The sequence below is a fragment of the Cyrtonyx montezumae genome, unplaced genomic scaffold (assembly GCF_038088225.1).
Source record: "Cyrtonyx montezumae isolate F1298 unplaced genomic scaffold, pur_monq_1.0 scaffold_36, whole genome shotgun sequence".
Lineage (NCBI taxonomy): Eukaryota > Metazoa > Chordata > Aves > Galliformes > Odontophoridae > Cyrtonyx > Cyrtonyx montezumae.
This window is the reverse complement of record NW_027072041.1, coordinates 1112871-1140847: the sequence shown is the minus strand read 5'-3', so window position 1 is coordinate 1140847 and position 27977 is coordinate 1112871. Positions and strand designations below refer to the sequence as shown.

General features: G+C 41.5%; 1 protein-coding gene across 2 annotated transcripts in view; it reads right to left on the bottom strand.

Moving 5' to 3' along the window:
- Nucleotides 1-27977, bottom strand: part of ACO1 (aconitase 1) — a 38153-nt gene extending 10176 nt beyond the window's left edge. The window contains exons 1-11 of one of the 2 annotated variants that reach the window (XM_065745654.1): nt 27951-27977; nt 15844-15964; nt 13952-14120; nt 10814-10951; nt 9549-9618; nt 9260-9443; nt 8496-8635; nt 7391-7562; nt 6871-6971; nt 4635-4751; nt 3215-3374 (exon numbers count right to left, since the gene is read on the bottom strand). In XM_065745654.1, coding sequence (XP_065601726.1) covers nt 3215-3374; nt 4635-4751; nt 6871-6971; nt 7391-7562; nt 8496-8635; nt 9260-9443; nt 9549-9618; nt 10814-10951; nt 13952-14120; nt 15844-15940 — 1348 coding nt within the window. In that variant the 5' untranslated portion in view covers nt 15941-15964; nt 27951-27977. Of the gene's footprint in view, nt 1-3214; nt 3375-4634; nt 4752-6870; nt 6972-7390; nt 7563-8495; nt 8636-9259; nt 9444-9548; nt 9619-10813; nt 10952-13951; nt 14121-15843; nt 15965-27271; nt 27290-27950 lie in introns of those variants that run through there. The other variant, XM_065745655.1, reaches the window with a different exon arrangement.

Here is a 27977-nt window from a genome sequence, read left to right as displayed (position 1 = left end):
CCTACTGAATCTGAGTGAATACCCTGAGATTCTTGGCACTACATTTTTTAGGCTGCCATGTATTACATTGTAGTGAACGCATTCAAAGTACCAGCTTAATTGTATCTGCAGAGACTGCTGGGCATTGAACTTTTTGAGCTATTAAGCTCATCAGGCTGAAAGACGAAAATCCCCATGCCACAGCAAAGAGGATTAAAATGCACACCATTAGCCTGTAAGAAAAAGGTTTGAGGAAACTGTATATTGTGGAACAAGTGAGGGATACAAATGCAGAACTAAAGGAAAAAGACTGAGTAAAGACAGCCTGCCTAAAGGAAACATACTTCTCGATCCACAGAAGAAAGAAACACAGCTCAACTTTTGTGATCATTACCAGGATGGACATGATCCAGTTGTCCTGTTAAGGGCAAGTGAACTGGGATCTTGATCCTCTCAAAGGTGCAAGAAACAGATCCTTCCCTCCACTTCTCATCCCTCCCAACCCTTAGGCCACAATCACCTATGCCTCTGCTGCTCGGAATTTAAAGATGCTTTGTGTCTGGGAAAAGGGTGTACGGCCAGTACTGCTGAGTTCCCAGAGAAAGATGATAGCCCAAGAACATGTGACAAATACCTTTAGATAAACTAAACACAAAGTGATTGTTGTTGGTTGTCTACAATCCAGAAACTCAGCGAGGCCTCTCTATACTCTTGAGGGACCACCAGTTCCTCCAGTTAAGCGTTCTCCTCAAACTTAGCACACATTCAAGTCCTGCATCCAGACACTATCTCTAGATTAAACCTATTTCTTTTTTACACAGAGCACTAGATCCTGTAGAGAGGAGTATAATTTAAAAGGCTTACAGAACATCACAGATTATGCTGGACTGCTTTCTAGATTACTAAAATTTCAAATAAAAGTATAGGAATCTAAGAGGCATTGGGCACCTCACAAGCAATGTCACTGTGATGATGTCAGCAACATGGTGACATCTGAGCACCTCCCAATAGAATCCCCAGACAGTTCAGATGGATTCCACCTGCTTACCAGAAGAGCTTGTCACAGAAATGGCTGCAAGTGCAAACTTCAGCCATACTGAGACAAGAGAAATAGGTGAGCCACCTGCAGCAGAAACTCCCTGTTTCCAATCCAGAGAAGCTGGTTGAGTCCTGAGGCTACCCTTTTCCTTATCCTCCAGGAACGGATCAAGGAACAGCTTGTGATGCTGCTGGAGCAGCAAAAATTACATTTTTACAAAGAGGAAACCGAATGTTTACCTCATGTTTCTTCACAGGAAAGCACTGGCAAAGACAGTATCTTCTCAGCTGTCAGCTTTCAACAGAATCTCTCTGGCTACTAGCTGGAAGTGATCTATTTAAGACCGTTTGATAGTCTTATTTACTGTGCTGTAATCTATGAATAAATGTTTAAGGTAGAAGTACTGGGAAGGAAAGGACCTTTGTGAGTTTTTCAGACTGGAAGCAAGAAAAGATTCATTCATTGCCTTAATCTGAACAGATTCACCAAAATAAATTGTGACTGCAAAAGGCTTCCCTCACTTCCTGGATTTTCAGAAAGGAAGGCACAGAGATTCTGGCACACATTGGGCACCCCACTGCACAAGTGCACCAAAAAAGCCACCACCTGAGCCCAAAACAGCACTGCTCCAACCCTGTCAGACCTTGCTGCACAGTAGAGAGGGAAAAGTACCAGCTTTTGGCACTCTCCCTACTGCCACCAAGAAGCCAGACTTTGGGTACTGTTTCTACTCCTTCACCATACAATGCTCTACCCTTCATGGCATCCAGTTTTACAACTAGCCCACCACCATCAGATCATCTCCAGCTCCCACAAGCACCAGAGCTGCAAGCTCCTTGGGCAACCCTGTCTTTCCTTAATCAATCCTTTGCAATGGCCATGTGGGCAGCCACTGTTCTGATGCCACCTGCCTGGTAGCCCTGGGCAGCCCCACACTGCTCAACTTGCACCTGAGCTCTGACAGGGCAGATACAGGTAACAAGCCTGCACCTCTGTGAAAACAGTGGGGAAAGACACAACATTACAGGTTCCTAACTCATAGATAAGTAGTTTTGGAAATAAGATGTGTGAGTAATAAACCTTCTCAGTCATCATGTCCTTTTATTTGTTTATTTATGTTCTGGTTCTGGAAATAAAATGCCTTCAGTTGCCACATCCTTTTATCATTCATGAGTTTATTTAATGGTGAAATCTCAGGTTGAATTTGTTTTCCACCTCTCAAGAGGAAGCAGAAGCAATGGTTCTAACGTCAACTGAATGGCTTCCTGTAAGAGTCAATTTCTAGACTTTTAGTAGCAGATATACAAATAAATAATAAGAACCAAATGCTATTAATTTCAAGATAGCTTCCATTATGAACTCTTTTTAAGTTTTACTTCCTGACTCATACTGCTATCAACCATGAGTTGTATTATGGCACTGCTGATCTGAACTAATGGTAACCTTTCCAATACATTCAATCATTTCAATACTTCTCTTCAGTACTTCTGAAGATCACCTCAGAGACGCAAAAAATTGCTGAAACACAAGCTGTATCTTACTGACAGACAAGTGCAGCTTGTTTAGTACAAATATCTTAGCTCAAATTTTATTTATTCATATTCACACATTTGTATTACAGTATTTGAATAGTGATAAGTAAGAGAGTGGGAGAAACAAAGTCCACCTCCGAACACTTTTGCAATACAGTTCACATGAAAATGACAAGGCTCTGGAAGACAGAAATTCCGGAGAGCACATTTTTCCTCATTTACTTGTCCCTACCTGCCTTCATACTCTTGTTCAGACAGTTAAGCATATGCTTCAGATTGTGCTGATAGATAACAGCACCTCCAGATTTAAACTATAAAAGACCCTTCTTCACTGACCCTCTCCTTGTGTTGCTCACTTTCAGTAGTCCCTCCTCAGCCCCACTCACAGAACTACAGAGCAGTTTTCTGTGCAACTAATCAGTGTCAGAGGTGCTGGTTAATTCAGCTCCAGTTTGACCTGGAGAGAAAACAGTGCAGGAAAAATACACTTACTTCAACCCACATTTCCAGCTATTATTTTCAGAGTTTTTTCTGCCATTCCTTAGGGGCTAGTCTCAATTCTAGTATGCCAAATGATAAAAACACAGTGTTGTCTTTGTCTTCACAATACACAGCAAGAGACATAGAACGACTACTGCACATAAAACCAAGCAGATGTACTTACCTGCTCCCAACATAACTGAAGGGTTACTAGTATTAGTACAGCTTGTAATGGCAGCAATCACTACGGAACCATGAGTTAGCTCGAAGTCACAGCCCTCAAAATTAAATTTGATTACAGTGTTGTGTCGATCCGGGGCAATCTGGAATCCCTTGAATCCTTGCTGTAAGAGGAAAAAGAAAGAATCAAAAAGGATGCCCTTAATCTAAATATTTCTACTGGAAATTAGCTGCAAACTTCATGAATGACGAGTGTCTGTCAGTCACACCAGTGCTTGCACTAGTGGTGGAGGCTTGCATCTTTGGTCAAAGTGGTGGACAAAAATTATTTCCATGTCTCTATACTCAATTTTCTGTTTCTTGGTAAAACAGACAGCCTTAAAAGCAGAAGAATTTGTATTTTCCTCCTGCATGAACAAGCTCTTTAGTTTTCTCAGATGCTTCTGCTCTACTTGATCTGGATTCCCGATAACACATTGGAAAGCAAAGATTCCCCAGGATAGCCTTGATACACAGCGTAGTTCTGAGATTTTAGCCTCAATACAAAAAATTCTTAAGCAGTGAATATAAAAAAAAAAAACCAAATGTGTGTTACAGGATGATTTGAGGGGCAAAATCTGGCAGCTGATAAAGAGCAAGAAGGCACTGTTTGCAGCATAGCGCATTAAGTTTAGAGATTTGGAAGGATAAGGGAATGCATAACGAATCAAGATTTGAAATAGCTGCAGTTTAAGCCTCTTGATTTAAATCACTAGAATTCTGTACTGCTGTTTAGCAGGTATAATTACTGTATCAGGTTATCAGAGAGGGAAATCATATGAAGTAAGGATTCAAATTGATTTTGTAAGCTTACATTACAAGACTATGCATAGTAATTCAAACTAAAATTTTGCTTTTCATTCAAGGACTGTTTTTGATTGGATAATGTATAAAGAAGTATTTAATTCTCTAAATGTCTTTTCAGTCCTCAACATCAGTGTGAAAGAGACAGAAGTTCTGAACAGCTGAATCTAGCCTGTGTAGTAAACGCAGAACTGCTTTGCAGAGGTCAAGTCTTAACACACTTTGCAAGCTCTGATGTAGAGCTGGCGAGTCATCACACAGTCCAGTGCAGTAGCTACTTTGTCCAAACTACAACAATACCCAACGTAGCTTTTCAAAGAGATCCCCATCACACACTGAACCTGCATTAGGCTGCAGACTGTTCTAAAATCAGAAGGAACTATACTTTAGTAGGATAATAACAGCTTCAGGTGAAATAACATACAAAAGGAACACTGATGTTATTTCCTATACTGCATTCAAACACTTTCATTCACTTCTCAATAGGAAAGAAAGAACCAAACTAGTTAACTCCGGAATGTAGTTCCTAAACTGTTTTCAGAAGCACACATTAGTTTGTAGACCCAGATGTTCCCAGTCACCTTTGCTCCCAGACAAGTCTCAAAGTCCTTCTTCATATCCGACACTGCAACTTTGTCCTGGGGTCTTTTTGGTCCACTGCAGCAAGGCACAACAGTATGAAGATCCAACTCAACAACCTAATCAGTAAGAGAGGTGTTAGCACTTATGACAAGCTGAAACCAGTTAAACCACAGATGTGATTCACTTCACTTCTGAAGTAATGCTAAATCTGCGCACCGATATGTTTGTAGACATTATCAGAGACATATGAGACGGGGAAGATCAGAAAAGAAGGAACAGTTCTACACTGAGACCCTGCTAGCTCCCAGGTGCGGCTCTCAAAAGTAGTCCAGTCATTGAAAACTCAGTGTGTGAGGGGATCAACAACAATACAGATGGTTTAGAAAATTACGTTCTTTCACATGCTAGCAGCAGGATCCTTTTCAGGAAACAATACTGCAGATAAATCCTGATACTGGCTTAAACCAGAACAAACTATTTATGTGCAGCCCAGGGAAAATATTCAGAGTCTATTGGGAAACACAAGAGATTATCATAGTTTCTTATTCCCCATCCACATTTCAACTTCACTTTTATAGTGTTTCTTTCTATTTTAATGACTCTTCTTTAATAAGCATGTAAAAGTGAAGGTAAGGTTCAAAACTGGGGCTATTCTTGAGTTGCTTTGATTTTGTTGCATAGAAAAGTTTATTTGGTATGCAGTTAGACAACAAAGCTTCTAAGTCTCCTTATCACAGAATCAGAGAATTGTAGGGGTTGGAAGGGACCTCTAGAGATCATGGAGTCCAACCCCCTGCCACAGCAGCTCCCTAGCCCAGGTTGCACAGGTAGGCGTCCAGGCGGGTCTGGAACGTCTCCAGAGAAGGAGACTCCACCACCTCTCTGTGCAGCTGTGCCACTGCTCCGTCACTGCACTGGGAAGGAGTTCCCACACACATTTGTGCAGAGCTTCCTATGCTTCAGTTTGTGGCCATTTTTCCATGTCCTATTGCCACACACTGCCGAGAAGAGTCCAGCCTCATCATTTTGCTTCCCACTTCTTAGATATTTATAGATGTGGATCAGATCCCCCCAAGTCTTCAAGGCTGAAAAGACCCAGGTCTCTCAGCCTTTCCTCATGAGAGAGGTGTTCCAGGCCCATTATCATCTCTGTGTCCCTCCACTGGACTCCTCCCCATCAGGTCACCTCCCAAAATGTACCGGTGCATGCGGTTATTCCTCCCCAAGTACAAGACTCTACATTTGCTCTTGTTAAACCTCATCCAGTTCCTTCTTGCCCAGCTCTCCAGCCTGTCCAGGTCTCACTGAATGGCAGCACAGCCTTCTGGTATGTCAGTCATACCTCCCAGCTTTATATCATCAGCAAACTTGCTGAGGGTGGACTGTATCCCCTCATCAAGGTCACTGATGAAGACGTTCAACAGGACCAGACCCAGCACCAACCCCTGAGGAACACTGCTAAGTACAGGCCTCCAACTGGACTCTGCACCACCGATCATAACCTTCTGAGCTCTGTCAGTCAGCCAGTTCTCAACCCACCTGATCGTCCACTCATCTATTCCACACCTCCTCAGCTTTATTATAAGGATGCTGTGGGAGACAGTGTCAAATGCCTTGCTGAAATCAAGGCAGACTACATCCACTGCTCTCCCCACATCCACCCAGCCAGTAAGGACATCATAGAAGGCCACTAGGTTGGTCAAGCACGACCTCCCTCATGCTAACTACTCCTGTTAACATTCTTCTCTTCCTACTGTCTGGAGATGGCATCCAGAACAAGCTGTTGCATCACTTTTCTGGGAAAGAGGCGAGGCTGGCTGGTAGATCCCCAGATACTCCTTCTTGCCCTTCTTGAAGACTCAAGTGACACTGGCTATCTGTTCAGAGACAAAGCCTACAGAGAACACATATGCATTGTCTTCAAGAGCTTTGTTCATTTCTGGACCAGAGTTCTCAAAACTACGTGGAACCAGTAACTCCAGCTAGAGTTCAGCTGACAGCTAGTCTATACTGACAACCAAGTTTTTACATCTGGAGACTCAGCCACCTGGCTCAATTCAGAACCCAGTGGAATAAGACAGCTGTAGAGATAAAGTCAAGAGAACAGAAGGAGAAGGAGTACCTTGATTTGTTTTAGTTTATTTAAAAAACAAAACAACAACAAAAAAACGACAACAGTCATATTAAGATAGGGCAGGCCATTAAAAAAGGAGCTGAAGGACAGTGATTTCTAACCTGTGTGAAGTCTGGATCCTGAGAGGAGTTCTTGAAATCCCTCAGCATTCCCACAGCCTCAAGATACTTTTTTGTGCACAGAACTTTCTCCTTATCACGGCCTAAGGTGAAAGCCAGATATAGGAAAAAAAACCACAAAAAACCAAACAAGCGGAACTGAGAACTACTACATGACAGCGCACAAAAGGACTCTCTCAACACACCTATTAGGGACTCACTAGAAACAAAGTAACTGAACAGACTTGGTGGCTTTTGCTGAACAAAAGCTCAGTTTAGGTTCCTGACTGTAATCTGGACAGCCCACATTCAAGGATGGCTAAGCAAACAGTTAAAAGACAACCTAAAACTTTGCTCTAAATATATACACTTAGAGGAAGAAACAAGCTAAATAAGCAAATACATGATAAAAATATGTGATAAAAACTTCAAGCTTACAAAGGCTCCACCTTTCTGTTCTTGACTACACCACACAGATTTTGGCTTTCTATGCCTTTAATTCATGTCTCTTCTTGTAACTCACCTGTTTGCACCAGGTACCCAATGCTAATATCATCCACTGGGAAATAGGCAGCTGTTGCTCCATACTCTGGACACATATTGGCAATGGTGGCTCGGTCAGCAATTGACAGCTGGGCTACACCAGGACCAAAAAACTCCACAAATTTACCCACAACTCCAACTTGGCGAAGATGCTGTTATAAAAATACAGTAACGATGTCATCAATAGGTATCAAGAGATTTTAAAGTAGGAAACTATATGAACTATATTAGAAAAAGAAGGACATAAAGCTGTATAAAACACAGGGATGCTGTGTTACCTCTGAATGTGATCTCCCCCTCACTTAAACTAGTGTCTATCTTCGAATAATTGTTTACCTTAACTTGACTCTTCAAGGAGAAAACAGAATGTGCTTTTGCACTACTGAACCCTTGCAAACAGAGGAACAAGAACAGCTACCTCCACAAGCACAGAAATCAAACTGCAAATGTCTGAAACCATACAACATTTGGATGAAGTAAAAAAACAAACGAACAAACAAACAAAAACCTTATACCAGGTGGAGGTCCTCTCTAGTGCCAGCAAGCCATGATGAACATATCTACCAGACTGCTGAGCTCCAACTCAACATTACTACTGACTCAGTAATACTCTCAATTCAGTCACAAGCCACAGAGCGAATAAACATATTATGAGCATGTGGGCAAAATGCCCGCAAATCACAGACATCAGGCTGCAGCACTTACTGTTTTCAGCTTCTACACTGCTTCATTCTAAGTGAAGCCTTCAAAAGAGAGCCATTCCATTTATTTTGAGATGAAAAAAGAACCAGAACTTTGCACAAATACTGCTGTTTCAAAATAGGCCTACACATGAGGAATTAAACAGGCCATCAGGTACCAGCCCTCTGCTCTATTTTATCCAGATTTTGGGAAACAGATTTGCTTAGAAAATTTGGGTAGCTGATTCCAATCAGAGCAGTAAATCTTACTGAACAAAACAACTACATGGAAGTATACGCAGGGGTCCTAAGTATGCAGCAGCACAGTGCCTCTTGTCGTAAGAGTGCAAGCAGTTTTAAGCAATAATAGCAAAAAAAAAAAAAAAAAAAAAGCATCTTCATTACCTTGGTAATGGTGAGCACAATGTCAGTGGATGTTACTAGTGGCTGAGGATTTCCTAGCAGCTTATAGCCAACCACTTCTGGAAGCACCATGCTGATTGGCTGGCCCAACATCACCGCTTCTGCTTCAATGCCACCAACACCTGGAAGCAACAGAACTAAACCATCAGACTAAACTAAAAACACAGAAATGTCAAATAAACCCATAAGTATTTTATGATGGCTCGATTTAAGGCAAGAGAAGGCACACAGTAAAACAGTGCTGAGACCTCTGTGAACAGACATTTATCCTCCTCAGTTCTTGCAAGGCTGAGGGTTTTTTTTCAAGGTTAGGCCTCAGTTTCATACTTCTAGCCCTGATCCTTAGCCATCAGATGGGATATTAGATAAATATAAGTTAATTCACTCCAAGGGAACTTGGATTTCACAGTAAGCGATGTAAACATTTAATGACTTAACCATGCCATGAATAAGAAAAGAACAAAGCCGCTGACATGGCTAAGAACAATGGTGTGCTGCTTGTGAAATGAATTGTAACTATCTGTTATCAACCAAAAGCATAAAAGTTGTTTTATAGGAAGGAAAGCTTACTAGACTCAAAGGTATAGGTTGTTCCCAGTCCATGGAAATGGGGCAGGAACTAACCAATTCTTAAGGTCCCTTCCTAACCCAAACCACCCTATGAGTCTATAATTTTGAAGCACATAGATTGTTCTAAAGAATACTGATCAGCCAAAAGACTATCCACTATGAGCTACTGCACGTACCCCAGCCAAGCACTCCCAAGCCATCAACCATGGTGGTGTGCGAGTCAGTGCCCACCACACTGTCTGGATAGTAGTAGCCATCCTGATCCATCACCACTCTTGCTAAGTATTCCAGGTTCACTTGGTGGATGATCCCAGAGCCTGGTGGAATGATCCTCATGTTTTTAAAAGCCTGAGAGCCCCACTGAAACAAAAAGTAAAGTCAAAAGTTTTTAACAAATGTGAGCACTGGAAGAATTTATGTTTGTTCCATCTTTGGTCATGCAAGTAAGATTAACTATTCCAGTACCTTCAAGAACTCAAACCTTTCTCTGTTCCTTTCAAATTCCAAATCCTGATTCTTTTGCAAGCTGTCTGATCTGCAAGTGAAAATAATTAGCTGTCACGATCAAAAGGGTCCACCTGATATTTATGTATGGTCAGATATGCCCCAAAGGGTAAAAGTAGAGTTATTAGCTAATTTAAAAGCCGAGACTGGTCAACATTAAATGTCATCACAGCAGCAAAACAAGCATAATCAATCTTGTTCATACTATTTAAGAAGTTTAAATCTTAGCAGTATTACGCATTTCATACAGATGGCTGAAACTTGTTTTCTTTTGTAAATTTGTAACAATATGGAAGGAAGAAAGAGGTTACATTTAAAAACTCCGTCAACACTCTGCTCTGAAACGAGTTCTGTGTTACATCTCTGCTCAGCAGTTCTGTATTTTTATTCTGCAGAGGCACTTATAAAATGTTCTTTATGTTCTTCGTGTTCTTCAAATTCTACTTCTTATTCTTTTTTGCTGAAACTTAAGAGGCCTGCTTCAAAACTATCTCTTACAGAGGACTACAAATACAGAGTATTTTTGCAGGCAAGGCAATTGTAGACCAACAAATTTAAGAAGTTTGGTACACAGAAGAAAATTACCAAGATCCACGCAATGGCAGGATCCATTTCAAAGAGTATTCTGGTAGCTCATGTTTACATATGAAGAGTAAAAGGAACCCTCTGTAAGAGGTCTTAGATTTAACTGAGAGTCTAGTGAGCATTTGCCTGCCTGTAGTGCATGCAGGATTGGCTTGCATTATGCTTCTTTCCTACACTTCTAGAAGTTTTATGAAACAATGCCTTCTGGTCTTTTCTGTGCAGGCAGAGAACCAGCAAACAGATGAGACAGGGCAGCTCAGGCCTACTCTTACATGAAATAAGGAAGAAAGAAGACAGCCTTGCCCCTGCCCTTCCCAGAAAGCTTCACAAGGCCAAAAAGTGCAAGTGGAAAAAAGCTATTTCTGAACAACTAATTCTAATGCAGTATTATTATGGAAAACTGTGATCACCACAGGTCTGGACTGAGCCTGTTTCTATTAACGTTCAGTCCTGGCTTGAGCTGCTGAGAAATGCGCTATGGAAAGAATAAAATTTCCATTTTGTTCACAGTAACTGATGCAATGCTTTAACTTCATCACTTCTCAGTTTCTAAAATGTTACAGTTCAAACGCTTAGAATATCACCAGTTACATTACCAGCTTACTCACTAACTGTAGAGAAGATATGTTCTGTATCCTTACCGCCTGTTAAAATCAACCTGGATGGAATGATCTATCACTAGATCAGCAGGACAGATAGGATTGATTTTTTCTGGGTCCCCACCAAGTTTCTTCACAGCGTCACGCATTGCAGCAAAGTCAACAACAGCAGGTACGCCACTATAATAGAAGATAATTAGGCAGTATGAAACAATCTGAAGAACAAAAAAAAGCAAATCAAATTCAGCCCAAGTCCTGAAATTCAGAAGAGACACCTACAGCCACGTAGGAAGCAAACCGTGGCCTCACCCTGTCTTGGGGTCATTACACTACTACAGAGACAGTGTTCTTAGGAAAATGAATTCAGAAGAACAGGAGACAGAACTGCATCCACACTCTGAATGCTATAACAGTGAAAAACTAAAACCGAAATTCATCCAAGTTCATTGAGGACCATAATACGTATGGCTGGGAGCCTAGAAAAAAACAGATCAATTCAGCATTCCTTCTGGACCTCGAATTTGTTTTTATTCTTTTGCTGTTCTTTTCTTCTTTGCAGTATGCTTTGAAGAAAAATAAAACAAAAATAAAAGGTTTGAGGCAGGTGGAGTCCCTCCATTCTCTGCTACGTTTTTTCCAGCTGATTTCAGAGCAAAGACCATCACTTCCAAAGTTTGTAAAATGCAGGAGAATATTCTCCCTAATTTGAAAAGACCCTTGCACCTTCTGCTAGTTTTACTGGCAGAGCAGGGTATCAGACTTCTTAAAGAACATAGGACATGACTGCAGAACACCTCTTTCTTCAGAAGTGGGAAACCCTTTCGCATATCTATGTACAATTGTGCTACTTGCTGAGACAAAAAAAAAAGTCTGTGATGTGCCGATAACAGTTAACATAATTTGGTATCTCACAAAGAAGAAGCTTCTGTAACAATAGCCCCAAGTAGCAAGAATTTGTTCTAAACTCCTGATTATAAGAATGCTATTAAACTTTTAAAATATAGCAGAAATGCTCCAGGAAGAATCATGGTTGAGGTGTCAGAAACTTTGGGCTGTGGGTCCTCTCGTCCAACCACCCTTCTCAAGCAGGAGTATCTACAGCAGGCTGCCCAAGCTTCTGCGTAACTCCAAGAATAGAAAATCTGCAGCCTCTCCTGGCATAAATGTAAAAAAGCTTTTCCTCATGTTCAGAGGGAACCTCTTGTTTTTCATTTTGTGCCCACTGCTTTCTGTCTATCACTGGCACTGCTGGAAAGAGCTTCTCTCCATTCTCTTTGCACCCTCCATCCAGGTACTTACATACACTGACAAGATACACCCCCTCCAAGCCTTCTCTTCTCCAAGCAGAAAAGGCTCCACATTATCTAGCACTCACACTATTAGTAGTTGATACTCAGCAGCCTGAAGCGGGTATTTCTGTCCCAGAATATGCATACATCATGGAAAATAGCAGATGATGCATTACGGATGGATTTGCACCATCCATCCCAGGGCAGGGGTGGAAGCAGGTCAGAGGAAGATTTATTTACCAACTTACGAACCTCAGGCAACTGAAAAGAAACAGAGACAATGCTCATCTGTATACTTAGAGGAACTCAGCATTAATTGCAGAACAGTGAGATCTAGTAAATTCAATAATCCTAATCCATGACCTATGAATGTAATTGTTACATGACTTCTGTAGGCTGCCAAAGGATCCATTTTCTAAAAGCTCCCTCACAGAAGCATGTTCAAAAGCCTGCTTATGACTACAGCTGCTCTGCAGGATTAAAGCAAAATTTTTATAACTCAGCTGGAGAGAAAGAAGTAAGAAAGAAAAGCAGTTAACAAATGGAACAAAGTCTTCTTGTAAACTGGTTTTCTCTGTACTCCTTACGGTTAGCAACAGCCAACAGACAAAAATAATACTCTAGCTAATCAGCACTTTTTTTTTTTTTTTAATTGAAGCTCTGCTAGTTTTCCAAACATCTTCAAAAGTTGAGCTGTATTGAGCCTCCAGCATGTGGCCAGGCTTTTGAGAAAATGCAAAACAGTAAGTATGACAGGTAAGATACATTACAGTTCTGAAAAATAAAGTGACAGCTTAGCAGCACCAGGTTTACACAGAACTGAAATCTCTGCTTCTGTACAAAGGTACAGGACAAAGGTACAAAGTAAAGTGGACTTTCACGTCAGAAGCACTACTAAAAACAGTCAGAAGTTACTGTTTCACCTGCAAATTTACTTTCCACATCTATCAGGTACAGACTAACATATGGAGATTACCACCACTGCAACAGAAGGGTCCAGTTTCAGAGTCCATCAGATAGGAATCTCAACTGACATTTTCGGGGAAAAGTAGACATTCGTTTTTTTCAAAAGTCTTCAAAAATATTTGGATAGTGATTCAGAATAGAAAGTAAAGAAATGTAGACTCACCAAGGTTGGAAAAGACCTACAAAGAACATCCAGTCCAACCATACACCTACCACCAATATTTCCCTCTAAACCATGTTCCTCAACACAATGTCTAACTGCTCCTTGAACATCTCCATGGTCTGTGACTCCACCACCTCGGTGGGCAGCCCATTCCAGAGTCTCACCACTCTTTTGAAGAAGTGTTTCCTAACACTCAGTCTAAATCTCCTCTGGTACAACTCGAAGCCATTCCTTCTAGTCCTATCACCAGTTACAAAAGAGAAGAGGCCAATCCCCAGCTCACTACACCTTCCTTTCAGGTAGTTACAGAGAGCAATAAGGTCTCCCCAGAGATCTTCTCCAAACTGAATGGATGATGTGTCTTATAAATGAGAATTGAGAAGTTCAAAATATTAAATGCAAAAGCCCCTCAAAAAAATCAACTAAAAAAGATAAAAAGAAGCAGAAAAAATAACATCAAGATCTCTTAAATCCAAATTTCTTCATTTGTATGCAAAATATCCATCTTATTTTCTCTTCATTTTTGAAGAATTTCATGAAGATATTTAATTCTGCATCTCAAAGGTACTTCACCTACGCTTTTACTACAAGTATTTGCCTCCCCAAGAGCTGTTTGCATTATAACCTCCAGGAAACCTGAACATAGTCCCTCCCAGCATTTCACTGCCATTATTTCTTTCAGCTCACCCCCTCCATCCAAAGCTGAGTACTCCCGCAGTTTCAAGAACCCCTCTTGTTAGCTTTGGAGAGCATTAGACTCACGTGAAATCCTGCAGAATAACTCGGGCAGGCTTAAACGGCACTTCAACATTCTTGCATTGCATCACTTTCCAGTTGAGAATATTCTCAACATCTTGCTTTTTCACTAGGAACTCATCACAGTTACGAACTGCTGCTTCCAAGATGACTCGAATAGAAAACGGCAGACGTGCTGCATGGGTAAGAGATAATAAATAAGCAGTGTATAAATGCACTAGAAAAAACTTCTTGAACGTTTTTCTTCTACAGGCAAATCACATCCCACACCTTCATGGTGCCATTTTGACTTTGGCTTATATAAGTGACGCTACATCTTGTCACTGCTAATGTGATCCAGGAAACTGTTAACTTTCATCACAATACTGGTAAAATTTGTCCTGATAGACTTGCTAACAGTGCTCTTTCCATTCCTGTCTGAGTAATCCTGGGACCCACCCGCCACAAACTCTGTGATATTGCAGTATCGATACCACTGTCCCCAGTGTACTGGATCTGATATTCAGCTCTGTACCCAGCTTCCTGGGATGCAATCCGCCAATTCCCATGGATGACCTGTTCAAGATGCTCTTCATTTCATGGTGTGCCAGCTGTGCAAGCCTGAGCCCGTTCAGAACGTGGCTTGCCTTTCAACATCACTGTTGCAACTGCTGAAACACATCACCTTGCTGTGCTCACGTCCACTATTTGGTGCCCATAAGTGTTCAAAAAGCACCAATGAATGTCAATGGGTTCAGTGTTTTACACATGGAGGAATTCAGTGACACATCTTTGCTTCACCTGCACTTCCATGTCAGACACCATTCTGTCAGACCATCCCCTCTGCTGCCATTTGCTGCATGGCAACAAAATGCAAAAGAAGGGAATATTGGTGGGAAGATTCAACCTCTACTGCCATACCACTAACATCTGCCCCTGATATCACAAGTCAACAAAATAAATTTTAGATTAATCCTTGTACATGTGAGATATTACAAAAGACTAGAATAGTTCTGATAGCCCCTATTGCAAGTAATGGGCATGAAATAAAAATAAAATCTTATCTGCAATAATGTTTTGAGATCCTCTCTATAAATATTTCTATTAAAAAAACTGAGAAGTCTGTTGTAACATTCTATCCAGGGTCCCAAAGACACAGAAATCACCTAATAACTTAGAATCACTTGCATTTATGTTTTTTTTTGTTGGTTGGTAATTCACCACCACCACCAAACTCAAGTGGTATGTTACTCCATCTCTCTGCTGGACTGTGAGAATTTCACCCTTTTATTTCTTAACAGAACATGCAGCTTATCCCTCTTGGGATTTTGAAATAAGTCAATGCTAATAACATACACGCATTTGCCTGTTTCTTAAGACTCTTCTTTGCTTTCCAGAGACCAAGCCCAGCGTTAATTCATTCCTCGTGTACACAGTATCTGAGCTTGCAATGCATATGCATTTAATATTCAAACAAAATCCCAAATTCCCAAAATTTTCCTAATCAATCACTTGTTTTTTCTTTGAAAGATCACTCCACACAAGCAGCTATAAGCTATAGATACTGGCTTTCTAAGACAGTGGCATGAGCTGTCAGGCTGTTTCCAGCCTTTCGCAGTTGCAGAGTGAAAACTTAGATCTGGCTAGCCCTCCTTATTCACTTTGAAAATACATGACTGCAACATGTAGTTTGCACACACAACACATTGAGAAAAGTAATATCATCAACTCGTCAGTACTTCTGTAATTCTACCTTTCCAGAAACAAATTCTGCCTTTTTTGTTTTCAAGAACTATCTTCTGAATTCACAGTTTTCTCCATGACTGTACAGTCATAGATTCACTATCATCCAGTGTTGCAGCATCTCTGGTACCGCTCACGATAGCTAACCAAATGCTTTCTCTATGTTGTCAACGTACCGTATCTCACATCTTCCAACTTGCTCAGATTAAAGAACTTCTTCAGAGGCTCTTTAGCATCTAATGGCTCCACAATCCGTTCAAAAGGGTTGTTCATGGTTATTAAAGACACCTTGTGTCCCTAAAATACAAAAGAAAAAAAAAATTAGAGCTATTTTCATCACGTCTATCCCATGTGTAAGACACATTCCAAGCCCTACAAAATATCTGTTCATGTATGTGCAAAGCCTATGCCAGACTAAAAGGTACAGCACAGCCTGTATTAGTGGTGCCCTTGCCCTATAATCCGCTTGCAGTAAGTCCTCAGAGATAAAAGGTGTGCAGGACAGTAAGAGCACTGTAAACATTTAAGATGCACCACATGGCTTATCAAGGAAGTTCAATGTCTGCACTGACATTGTCTGCACTACTATCTTCTTAGAGATACTTCCAAACAACCCTTTCTGCTTCTGTGATCCAGTCACAACTACAACATGATCTTGTTCCTGAAGTGGCAGTAGTCAAAAGCTAAACAGACAAGTCATTTGCATTCAAAATTAAAAATTAACATAATTCAACCAAACAGAAACATGATTTTATTTAAGCTAGAAAGAGTTACACTGTAAGATTACTAACTCTATCTGAACATCTGAGAAACAGGGAGTTCTCTTGACATCAGCAAGATTTGAGTCCCACAAGAAGAAAATTAAGGCTGACTCCATTGCAAATACCATTTCAGTCTGAAATCTCTTTTTTGTGGCTATTCTAATAGTTCAGTGGGCAGAATATTCCACTAGGATCTAGGACATTTAACATTCACTTACACAAGTTAAAGTGTCCATGATTATTTCCAGTATCAAGGCCAAAGAACGCAGAAGGTCCTGAATTCACAGTAAAAAAATATCTCAATCTTCAGAAAAGTTTAGATGCATGCAAACTGCCTACTGAAACAGTTCCTAGGACACTAACACCTGAATTCTATCCAAAGCTCTTTTGGGGACTCATGCCTGAGAACAAATCAGTGATTTGACAAAAAGGACGGGTTCCCCCCTCTGCCAGGCAACATGATTAACTAGATCAGTTGCTGCTTTCACACAGCACTGCCCCTGTCTTCTTACAAGTAACATTATCTCCCTTTGTCTCAGTTTTTCAAACAAACAACAAAAAAACAGCATGAAATGCACCACCCTGACAGGCCTTCTAGACTGGTACAAATGGCTGCACAAAGACCAGCACTTGCTAGTAATGCGTTGTGTTAATGTCAGGTTGAAGGCTGAATTAGTTTATTTCATCCATCAGTTCTCATTGACTTCTTAGGAAATACAAATACATGGAGAAATATGGAATCATTTGAGTAGGAAGGGATCTTTAAAAGTCATCTAATCAAACTGCTCTGCAATGAGCATGGACACCTACAGCTAACATCATAGCTTGATCCAGACTAGCCTTGAGCATCTCCAGAGATCGAGCAGTCATTAGATCTCTAGGCAACCTGTTAAGTACTTCACCACTATGATCATAACAAACGTTTTCCTTATATCGAATCTAAATCTCCCCTCCTTTAGTCTGAAACCATTCCCCTTTGTCCTATCACAGCAGACCCTGCTAAAGAGTCTGTCCCTTTCCGCCTCTCTACATACTGAGCAGCTACTCTCAAGTCTACCCCCAGAGCCCTGTCTTTTCCAGGCTGCACAGCCCCAGCTCCCAGTCTATCCTCATAGGAGGTGTTCTGTCTCTTGTGCAGGATTCTTAAAGCAGTCCAGTACAAATTACATCTCACAGATTTTCAAGATCACAACAAGAGATCTTGTCAAATGGAGGGACAAGGAAAAATGAAGGTCTGGGGAATAAAGTATTAATAAATTGTCTAACAAAGGAAAATGTACAGTATTGTGTCACATAAAACAAGGGAAACCTCTAGAGAAAATGCTGAATGGAAGTTAGAAAGGTAGGAAAGTGAGCAGACTGCAACCATTAAGACAACTGAAGTTGTCTTAATTTGTCTGTTTGCTATAGACTACAAACATCTGTACTTGGAAATTCACAGAAGCTTCCTTCTTTCAGGAAAACAAACAAACAAAACAAAACAAAAAAAAAAAAAAGTGCTTGCTCCGTAGCATTCACAGACAACTTATTTTCATTTCCCTGCAATATGGAATGACTTTGGGTGTTTTTGTCCTTGTATAAGGCCAAAGACCATTTACTTTTTGCACTGGAGCCTGTACTGCTGTAAAATTCCAGTTGAAACATGTTTGAATTTGTCCTGTCATGAAATAAGTGAGACTAACATATCACCTCTCACATTCCCAACTACAAGTCACTTCCTGAGATTCCTTTTCCCAGCTTTGTAGATACCAGTCCCTCATGCAATCTAACCAACTTTTGGTTGCCTTCTTCACTGCTATGAATCACACCGATATTCATATTCTAAAACAACTTCAACGCTCCTTGGACTAAGCATGATTAAAATGAACTGCTTCCTTTCTCTGCTTGCACAACATGATCCAAATGAGTTTTACTTTCCACCTTCCAAGCTGTGAACTTTATTTCATACATACTCATTTCTCATGAAAAAGCCTGATAGATAAAGCAGGAGATCATTACTTCAAAACAACCATAATGACTCCATTGTACTGAGCTGACATACTTTTATCTAAGTATAAATTGTGCCAATAACATTTCTTACTTAAGCCAATGTCTTGACAACCTACACAACTCAATCACACATTACTGACTTTTTACCATCATCAGTCAGTTAAACAAAGATGTCAAACTGCACGGTCACCAAGGCTAACATGCATGTCCTCTTATCCTGCCTGGTCACAGTGACACAAACAACTTACAATCTTGCAAGCTCCATAGAGCCCCAAGCAAGAATAAAGTACACAGAATAAATATCAAATTCTTAACAATGCTGCAACAAATTTCACAGCACAAATCCATGAACAGTCTATTACTCTCAAATAAATCATAAACAAAGCATCCAAAGCACTGCATTCAAGTTGCTGACCAGCCCAGAAGTTGTGAGGAGGCAATACTTCACAGGTCAAGTCCACCAAAAAAAAAAAGATACAATCATACAATGAACCCTAGAATGGCTTGACTTGGAAGGGATCTTAAATATCATGTAATTTCAACACTCTGCTGTGGGCAGTATTGTTACTCACTGGATCAAGCTGCCCAGGGCCCACCTAGCCTGGCCTTAAACATCTTCAGGGATGGGGCACCCAGAGCTTCTCTGAACAGTTGTGCCAGTGCCTCATCACCCTGTAAGGGGAGTTTCCTCCCAACATCTAATCTAAACCTCCTCTTTTTTTAGTTTACACTTCTCTCTTGTCCTATCACTATCAGACCATGTAAAAAGTCAGTCTCTTTCCCATCTACAAGGTCTCTTTGATACTGAAAGGTCACATCAAGGTTTCCCTAAAGCCTTTTCTTCAGGCCGAAGAAGCCCAGCTCCCTCAACCTTTCTTCATAGGTTAGTTGTCATAAGCAACTTGCTGATGGTGCACTCCATCCCATTACCTAGGTCTCTGATGAAAATATCGACAACCTCATCCCAGGACAGAACTCTGGGTGACACTACTCATCACCAACGTCCACCTAGACATAGAGCCATTACCAAGTCCTCTGCCTGCAACCATCCACCCATTCTCCATCAAATAGTTCACCCTTTAAATGCATATCCCACCAAATTAGGGATAAGAATGTGGCGTGAGCCCGTATTGAAGGGTTTGCACAAGTCCAAGTAGATGACATCAGTTGCTCTTCCTTTGCCCACACATTCCAACACAGAAGGCCACCAGCCTGCCTGAAGTAATCACTGCAGTGGATACAGATTAACTTGAGATTGCAACACAGAGTATTTATTCATTTTTGCCTGCACTGAAATGTAAATATGCAATGAGGTTAGCAAGCACCTGTCCGCCCAACACTGGCTCAGTACACAGGAGTCACAATGCTTGCCCACAGCAATAGCTGAACATTCTTACTGAAGAAAGTGCTTGATCTGCTGCCTGATGGCCTCCAAACTGTTTGCACAGACGTCACATCTGAAACAGGGTTCTGCATGCTCAACCTCAGGAAGGCAGAACTGAAAATGAACCAATTTCTCACGGTAACAGCCTCACTCACACAAGCCATGTCCCTCCTGGCTTTGGAGGACAGCATTAACTGCAGCCTACACCTGGGTATCACTAGACAGACCTAGACACCCATTCCTCCACCTCCGCACAATTTTGGATACTATCCTATGACTTCAGCAGCTTCACACAACTGATTTAAAAAAATGGATCAGAAGGGAAGTAAAATATATTTCCCTTCAGACTGCTTTGCAGAGCGAAAGGAAGCTATTCTTCAATTTAGCATCTTTAAGACTATATAAATGTGCAGTGGAATGGACAGCTAAGAAAATAGGTGATTTTAGAGAATCAGATTTCAGAGCACAAGCATATGTAATGTCACACTGGTGGCCAAACACCAGAAGAGTCATAGCAGAAATAACTTCAGGCAAACACGGAGAAATATATGAATATTTTTCTTCTCCTTATTTATAAGGGAAAACTATCAAGAGAAGCTCTTAGGAGGAGAAAAAAGACAAAGGTAACAGAAGTATCATAAGAGAGAAAAACTCCACAATTCCAACGACTTGTGTAAAAACTGTTGGGTCTTTGAGGAGCTTTCTTCTGCCTCATAAAATCCAAGTCTCTGTGACTACACACTTGATGGTGAATCTGGAATAAGGATGCTCAGTGTTTAGGCACTACATATAAAAATCTGCCATTTTGCAGTATGGTAAATTTCACATCCATCAATCATAATCTTCTGAAATAGCAACATTACTTTCTTTGTACATTCCCCTTCAAATACCTTATCATCTGCTAGGACACATATTCGCATTACCTGAGCCTTTTCAAGAGTTGTATGATTTATATAAAGTGAACTAGATGAACCACAACTTTAGTGTTTCCTGTGCCAACTAACACAGACCTGCAAACACAGGAACTGGTTTACATTATGCTGAACACCTTTAAATCTAAACTCTTTCATTATTAATACTGTTACCCATTCAGTGTGCTACACACTGATGTAGTTGCTCAGCACTGTGCCACCTGCGTTCACATCCCATTGCAGTATATTTACAATTTTCCCATAGACTGCACATCAGCTCCTCTCAGGAGGTGTTTTCAGGCTGTTCTGTATCCCAGCTCAAGAACTCCCTCCCCCACGGAAGCAGAAATGCAGAAAGATTCTAAGCACCAGCATGGAAACCATGAATACCAAGAAGGGAAAATTTATTTAGACTAGGTCACAGCTTTCCAAATATAAAACATGGAAGCTGTTTTTCATGCACATAACATTTGCCCTTCCGAAGAATGAATTCTTAGCTAAAACAACTGCTCTTAAAGTTCTTCTGGATATAACACAGGAGTGGTCAAATCTCTGCAGCAACAAAACTTTGGATTGTGATACTCTTAACAAAGCATTCGCACTTGCAAAATATGTGTACATCATCCTCACTCCACCTGCATTGAGCTGATCAGTAAACTCGGTATTCACCATGGTAGATGAGACATTTCCTTGCAACAACAGACTAGTGGAAGAATGGGTTGTAAACTGCATGCAAATCTCTGTGGTAGACCTCATCATTGGATGACCATCTCAGTAGGTACACTGTCCTAGCTTCAGCAGGGATAGAGTCATTCACAGTGGTATGTTTCTGTGTTTTGCATTTAAGAGAAAAACAATGCTTATACCATACTGATGTTTCAGTTGTTGCTGAGTGGTGCTTGCATGGAATGAAAGCCTTTTCTGCTCCTCTTGCTGCCTTGCCAGTGAGAAGCTGGAGCTGCACAAGGTGCTGGAAGGGGGACAGAATCAGACCAGTTGAGCCAAAGGGGTCGAAGGCATGCTCCACACTATATGAACTCATGATGAACCATTAAAAAAAAATGCAGGGAATTGGCTCAACACATGATCTTTTAAGTTCCTTTCAAAGGCATGCCACTCCAGGATTCTATGATTTTAACCATCAGTTCATAAAACTCAATTATCTAATGGTTTGACTGAATAAAGTAGACTTCAATTACTTAAAGCTCTTTTCCCTGGGCAGCTTGTAAATTCAGTTACCAGTGAGAAAAACAAGCTAGCACAGAATCATCAATTGGGCAGTTTAAGTTGAGCACAGGACTCTAGAGTGGTTAAACTCACTAAATGCAATTGAGGAGGTCCTTAGAACTGCAAGGATGATGGGAATCCATTAAGAAACTTCCAATTGAAAACTGGGAAAAGGTTAGCTACAACACTGCAACAGGAAAAAGGCAGAAGGCATATGAATCAAACATGGGTGCAGCAGCACATACTAGCCATGCTCAACCTGACCACATCTGTACCATCTGCATCAACAGTTGTGATAACTGTTCTATCTCCAGCCAGTTCAAGATATTTATAGTTTTGCCTACTCAATTGATTGACATGGATGTAAAAACCTAAGAGGAGCTGCTGCAAAGCAGCAGATTACTGAGCTGTAAATCCATCAAGACAATACTGAGCATGCCATTTCTAACATTACTAAGAATTATGTACCACTGAAGAGAACTCCTTACACCTAGGGTTATTGCTTTGTTCCCTAATAGAAAGTGTCTGCAATTTAAATAGCACTACTTATTGTTTCACAGTCTGCTCAGTAATGGCCTTAACTGAAAGCTGAATCATCAACACTTTCAATTTCCACTTAATTGAAAGTGTTGATGATTTAACTTTCAATTTTCCTAAGTTACAGATCTCCTAGACAAGAATCAAGATCTGGAAAATGGAAGAGCATGGAAAGTATTCTTGCCCATGTTAGAGCCGTATATTCTTTTAAGTTCTCTTGCACCCCACATCACCTTGTGGTTCTGTGATCTCTCAGCAGATAGGGAACTTCATTCACGTCGGAACTGCAACATGTTCTGTATAAACCTATCCTGATTGAAAAAGATATTTTAAGCACATTGCCAGAAGTCTCCATGATTGATATGGAAAGACAGCCTCTTTAGTATGAGTCAGGCATTTGCAGCAGTAACACTTCAGAACATAAATCCATTCAAAATTCAAGTCAGTTTAGGGAAAAAAAAATAAACACATATTTGTGTGGTAGAAAAAAAAAGTTGAAAAAACCCAAGTTGCTTAAGAAAAATGTTTTTGTTAGCACAGTATTTATTTTTAAAAAAAATGAAATGCCCCAGCATTTGGATAGAGTTCAATACAGCTACTAGAACAAGCAGAGTCTTGTTTTGTACTGTATCTAGCTATAATTACATTTGTATGCACACAGAACAGATGAGTACAACTACAGCTATAATAAACACAGGTTTCTTGTTCTGATTAGAAAAGCTCTTACTGTTAAACATTTGCTCTACCTGTGACAGATAAGGCCACTGTATAAGAACCATACAGTGCTGCACGCATTGAACACTGAAGTTACACAGATCCGTAAAGAAAAATCCACTAACTTTTTGACAGCTGAGAAACTATTCTGCTGGTATGAACCATGACACTTTTGTGCACTGGAAGAAAATGCAGCAATCTGCAGAGTTTACTTAAAACACCCTCTGCACAATGTTTCAGGGAGCCCATTTCAATGTGAAGACTCAAAAGGAACTTTGTCCTGGAACACAAGTGAGACCCTGAATTGCTGACTTTATTGCTTCCTCATGATATCTAAAACTTTGACTGCAACACTAAAGTGCATATATTTTCAAAACCACAGCGTGCAACACTTCAAGCACAGTATGAAGTGTGTATTCCTACAAATGATATATTTCATTGTCTATCACAAAACATCCTGAGAACTTCACTATGTTAACAGCACTGTTCAGAGCTGTGCTTGTAGAGGAACTGAACATTTAGTTCAGAGATTGTGTTCGTGAAATCAAGCCTTCATCTTTTTACAGAAACTCCAGCTCCAAGTAGGTTGAAAGTTGAGATACGTCCACTTTCAAGATAACAAATTCCCTCAAGCCATCCCTCTGGAAAGCCACCTCCTCCTCTCTCACTTACCACAGCACACCTTTTGCTCGAGGAATAAGTTCATAAGTTCATAAGGTTGGAAAGGACCTATAAGATCATCTAGTCCAACCATCCTCCTATCACTATCTCTACCCAACTACTAAATTAAGTCCTTTAGCACCTCATCTAAACGCTTCTTGAACAGCGCTAGGGATGGTGCCTCAACCACCTCCCTAGGCAGGCCATTCCAGTGCCTGACCACTCTTTCAGAAAAGAAATGCTTCCTCAGGTCTAATCTAAATCTTCCCCGGCGCAACTTGTGGCCATTCCCTCTCGTCCTGTCATTACTTATCAGGGAGAAGAGGCCCACCCCCTCCTCACCACAACCCCCCTTCAGGAAGTGGTAGAGTGCAATAAGGTCTCCTCTGAGCCTCCTCTTCTCCAGACTAAACAATCCCAGCTCCCTCAGCCGCTCCTCATAAGACTTGTGCTCCAGACCCCTCACCAGTTTTGTTGCCCTTCTCTGAACACGCTCCAGGGCCTCAATGTCCTTCTTGTAGTGAGGGGCCCAAAACTGAACACAGTACTCGAGGTGCGGCCGTACCAGAGCTGAGTACAGGGGGATGATCACCCCCCTGCTCCTGCTGGCTACACTATTTCTAATACAGGCCAGGATGCTGTTGGCCTTCTTGGCCACCTGGGCACACTGCCGGCTCATGTTGAGCCGAGCATCAACCAACACCCCCAGGTCCTTTTCCTCTCTACATTCTTCAAGCCATTCTGCCCCAAGCCTATAGCATTGCATGGGGTTATTGTGGCCAAAGTGCAGGACCCGGCACTTGGTCTTATTGAACCTCATCCCATTTTGCTCAGCCCAGCTGTTCAGCCTATCCAAATCCCTCTGAAGGGCCTCCCTACCCTCAGGCAGTTTGACACATCCTCCCAGCTTTGTGTCATCTGCAAACTTACTGAGGGTACACTCAATTCCCTCGTCTAGGTCATCAATAAAGATATTAAACAAGATGGGCCCCAAAACTGACCCTTGGGGGACACCACTCGTTACAGGACGCCAGCTGGACTTAACTCCATTAACCACTACCCTCTGGGCACGGCCCTCCAGCCAGTTCTCCACCCAGAGAAGAGTGAACCTGTCCACACCACGGGCTGCCAGTTTCCTTAGGAGAATTGTTTAAACACTTCCCCTGCATACATCTAATCAGCTTTTGATGATCCAGGCAAGTATATGTTATCTAGTATCTTCAGACAGCCTCCAGAATGCAATCTAACCATACAGTTAACAAAATCCAGACCCTAATTAAGCAGGCAAGGGTGTTAAGGGAATGCTGTGTCAGCAGACTCACCAGTCAGTGTCCTAGTTAAAACTAGAGACTAAATTTCTCCTGCAGGAAAACAAGCATTGTTACACTTAAGAATATAGGAAAGCTTACTTTGAGATTATAGTACATTGAAAATTGATTCTTTCAATATTTTTTTCCCCTTAAAGAGCAACATGAACCTATTTCCTACCTCTGCACAAATCTGTTGCTCATTTCCCCTACACAGACAGTCCTAACTATTCATTAATAAAAACGCAGCATGGACTAGCTTTAACCAAGAATTAGCTTTCGGTGTTAGTACAAACAAACAAACAAATAAATATCCAGATGCATATGTAGAAGCATGTTCCCAGCAATAAGCTGAAGCACTGCAAGACTGCTGGAAATACAGAGTTCTGTAAGCACGCAAAAAAGCTTAGCCCAAAATTTAGTTTCAATTTCGGAATGCAGGATTAAAAAAGACAGTTTATTACTGGTCTGTTTGTTACAAAAACCTCATGTGAAGGTTGCAAGGATAACTGTGTGAGGAGAGAAAACAAACTAGAAGTATTGTCAAATAGCCCTCTTCTCACTACAGTACCATTTTAGTTCTGTGAACTGCTGCTTCTGGACCTATTGGACTTCTTCCGTGAGAAAAGATAACATCTTCAGAATAATCAAAAATGTGCAGGTGGAAGGATGAAGAATTGATGAAAGAGTTATTAATGTTGTGAAACTGATCTGGCACCATCAGGATAATGTCCAAATTCTTCAAACCATTGCAATTTGCACTCTGAAAATACTGCAAGAGATCTCTCGTAAATAGATATCCAGCCTAAAATTTCAGGATTATTTGACTGTTCATCCAGACAAATGAAATTTTCAAAAACCCTTGTTTTCAGACTGCAGGCAGCAGAACAACTGTGTATCTAACAACGTTTCATCAATTCCAACCAGCCATTACCAGAGCTTACTAGCCACAATCCCAGAGGAACCAAATGAAGTTTCAACAAAACATTTTTAATTTTTTTTTAGAACAGTTTTCCACAGGAAGACTAGGACAAAAAGAAAAAAAAACCAAAACAGTATTTTGCAAGATTCTGGAGTTCTTGCCCTAAAATTATTCAGTGCCCCAGTGTCTATGGCAACAGTCCAAATATCTAGAGGAATGTTCTTAGCTATAGCTATAGCCACTCCACAGGCAACACTGAAGGCAAGAACCCTCAAAAATTCTTACCTTCTATTCACACAAACAGGGCAAACAAAGACTCATCTCTACCTCCTCACAGCTTCTGAGGGGGAAAGAGACCACTCTGCAACTCTGAACCATTCAGTAATTTGACATAAATCATTACTGCAGGTAGGGAGAAAATTTCCAGCTATTACATGGTAAAAGTCCACAGTGAGAATACGTGGTTAAAGAATACTAGCAAAATAAATTTCCTTCTATGCTTACAATTTAAATATTGTTATTTATTCTGTGATTTTCTCCAATAATCACATAAGCTTTTCCATAATTACAAGAAAAGCTTAATTAGAAATATCAAAGTGGGGGTGCATCATTCACTGGCTAATACTGAATTCAAAAGAATCAAGAGAGGAGGCAAGGGTCAAATTACAAACATCATATGACTAGAAATTAAGATTGAAAGACCGAAAGCCTTTGGCTCAGCACTTCTGTGCATTGTATTCTCTGCAATACACTGCTGTAAGGAAGTGTGTGAACTCCGTCACATACTGAAAATCTCTACGCGGGAATCTTCTCTGTCTCACAAAGCCCAGGATCAGTAAAATACTGACAATTTTTCAAATAACTCCACATGTATAAAAAACCTGGAGTGCATAAGAGTTATATTTCCCACCTTATATGCATTAAGTTCTCCCTATGTCCTCTGAAGAAACAACAACCCACAGAAGTTTATTAGGACATTCTGATGAAGCACCATTGCTTTAAAGCAAAGCATTACAAACAGAACATCCCACTGTTAATATCTGCCCCTGGGGTAGTCTTCCACACCCTTGGTATTACAGATTTGTAACCAGCCAGCCTGAAAAATGTCAGTAGCACAGAGGGCTCACAGATATTAATTCAATTCCATGTTTATGGTGAAAGAATCCTGTTGCAGATCAAGTTTCCTGCTTACACTAAGGCGTACTGAAGTCCAGATCTCTGCTCTTTCCCCCTTCTCACAGGTGCACCAGCTTCAGAGGTGGAAACTAAACATCAAAGTACAACATCCAGTTAGTAAATGAGAGAGTGCTACGGCGGAGCTATGAAATGCAGCAATACAGCAGGCAGTGCCGGAGGGCTGTGTGGGTCAGAGAGGCCGGAGCAGAGCACAGCCCCTGCACAGCTGCGCGCATATGCGCTTCATCCTCCGCGGGCGCTCCCCGCATCCGAGCACCCACACCCGCCGCGTGCGCCACGAAGGCAGAACCTCACCTTAGCGCAGCCTTATCCGTGCCCCTGCTGCTCCCACCCCGCCGTGTCTTTCCTCCATCCTTCCTGCGCCTTGCCCAACCGCACCGCACGCTTTTGGCCGGCTTGTCCTTTCCCTGTGCACGCGGTGCCCTCTCCCACACCGAACGTTAACCCACAAGGCCAAAGCCGTCAAGCGGCCGTCCCGCGGGGGCAGGCTGCCTCGCAGCGCGGCCTGGGCCGCAGGATGGCCGCACCCCGCCCGCTTGCCGCCAGGGCGGGTCTACGCCGCCACAGCCCGCGGCCGCCAGATCTCGGCGCCGCGGGGAGGAAGGGCGGGCGGCTCAGGGCCGAGCGAGAGGGGAACGGGCGGGCGCGGCAGCCCCACCAAGCGCCGCACTCACCAGGGAGCTCGGAAGAACGGAGCGCCG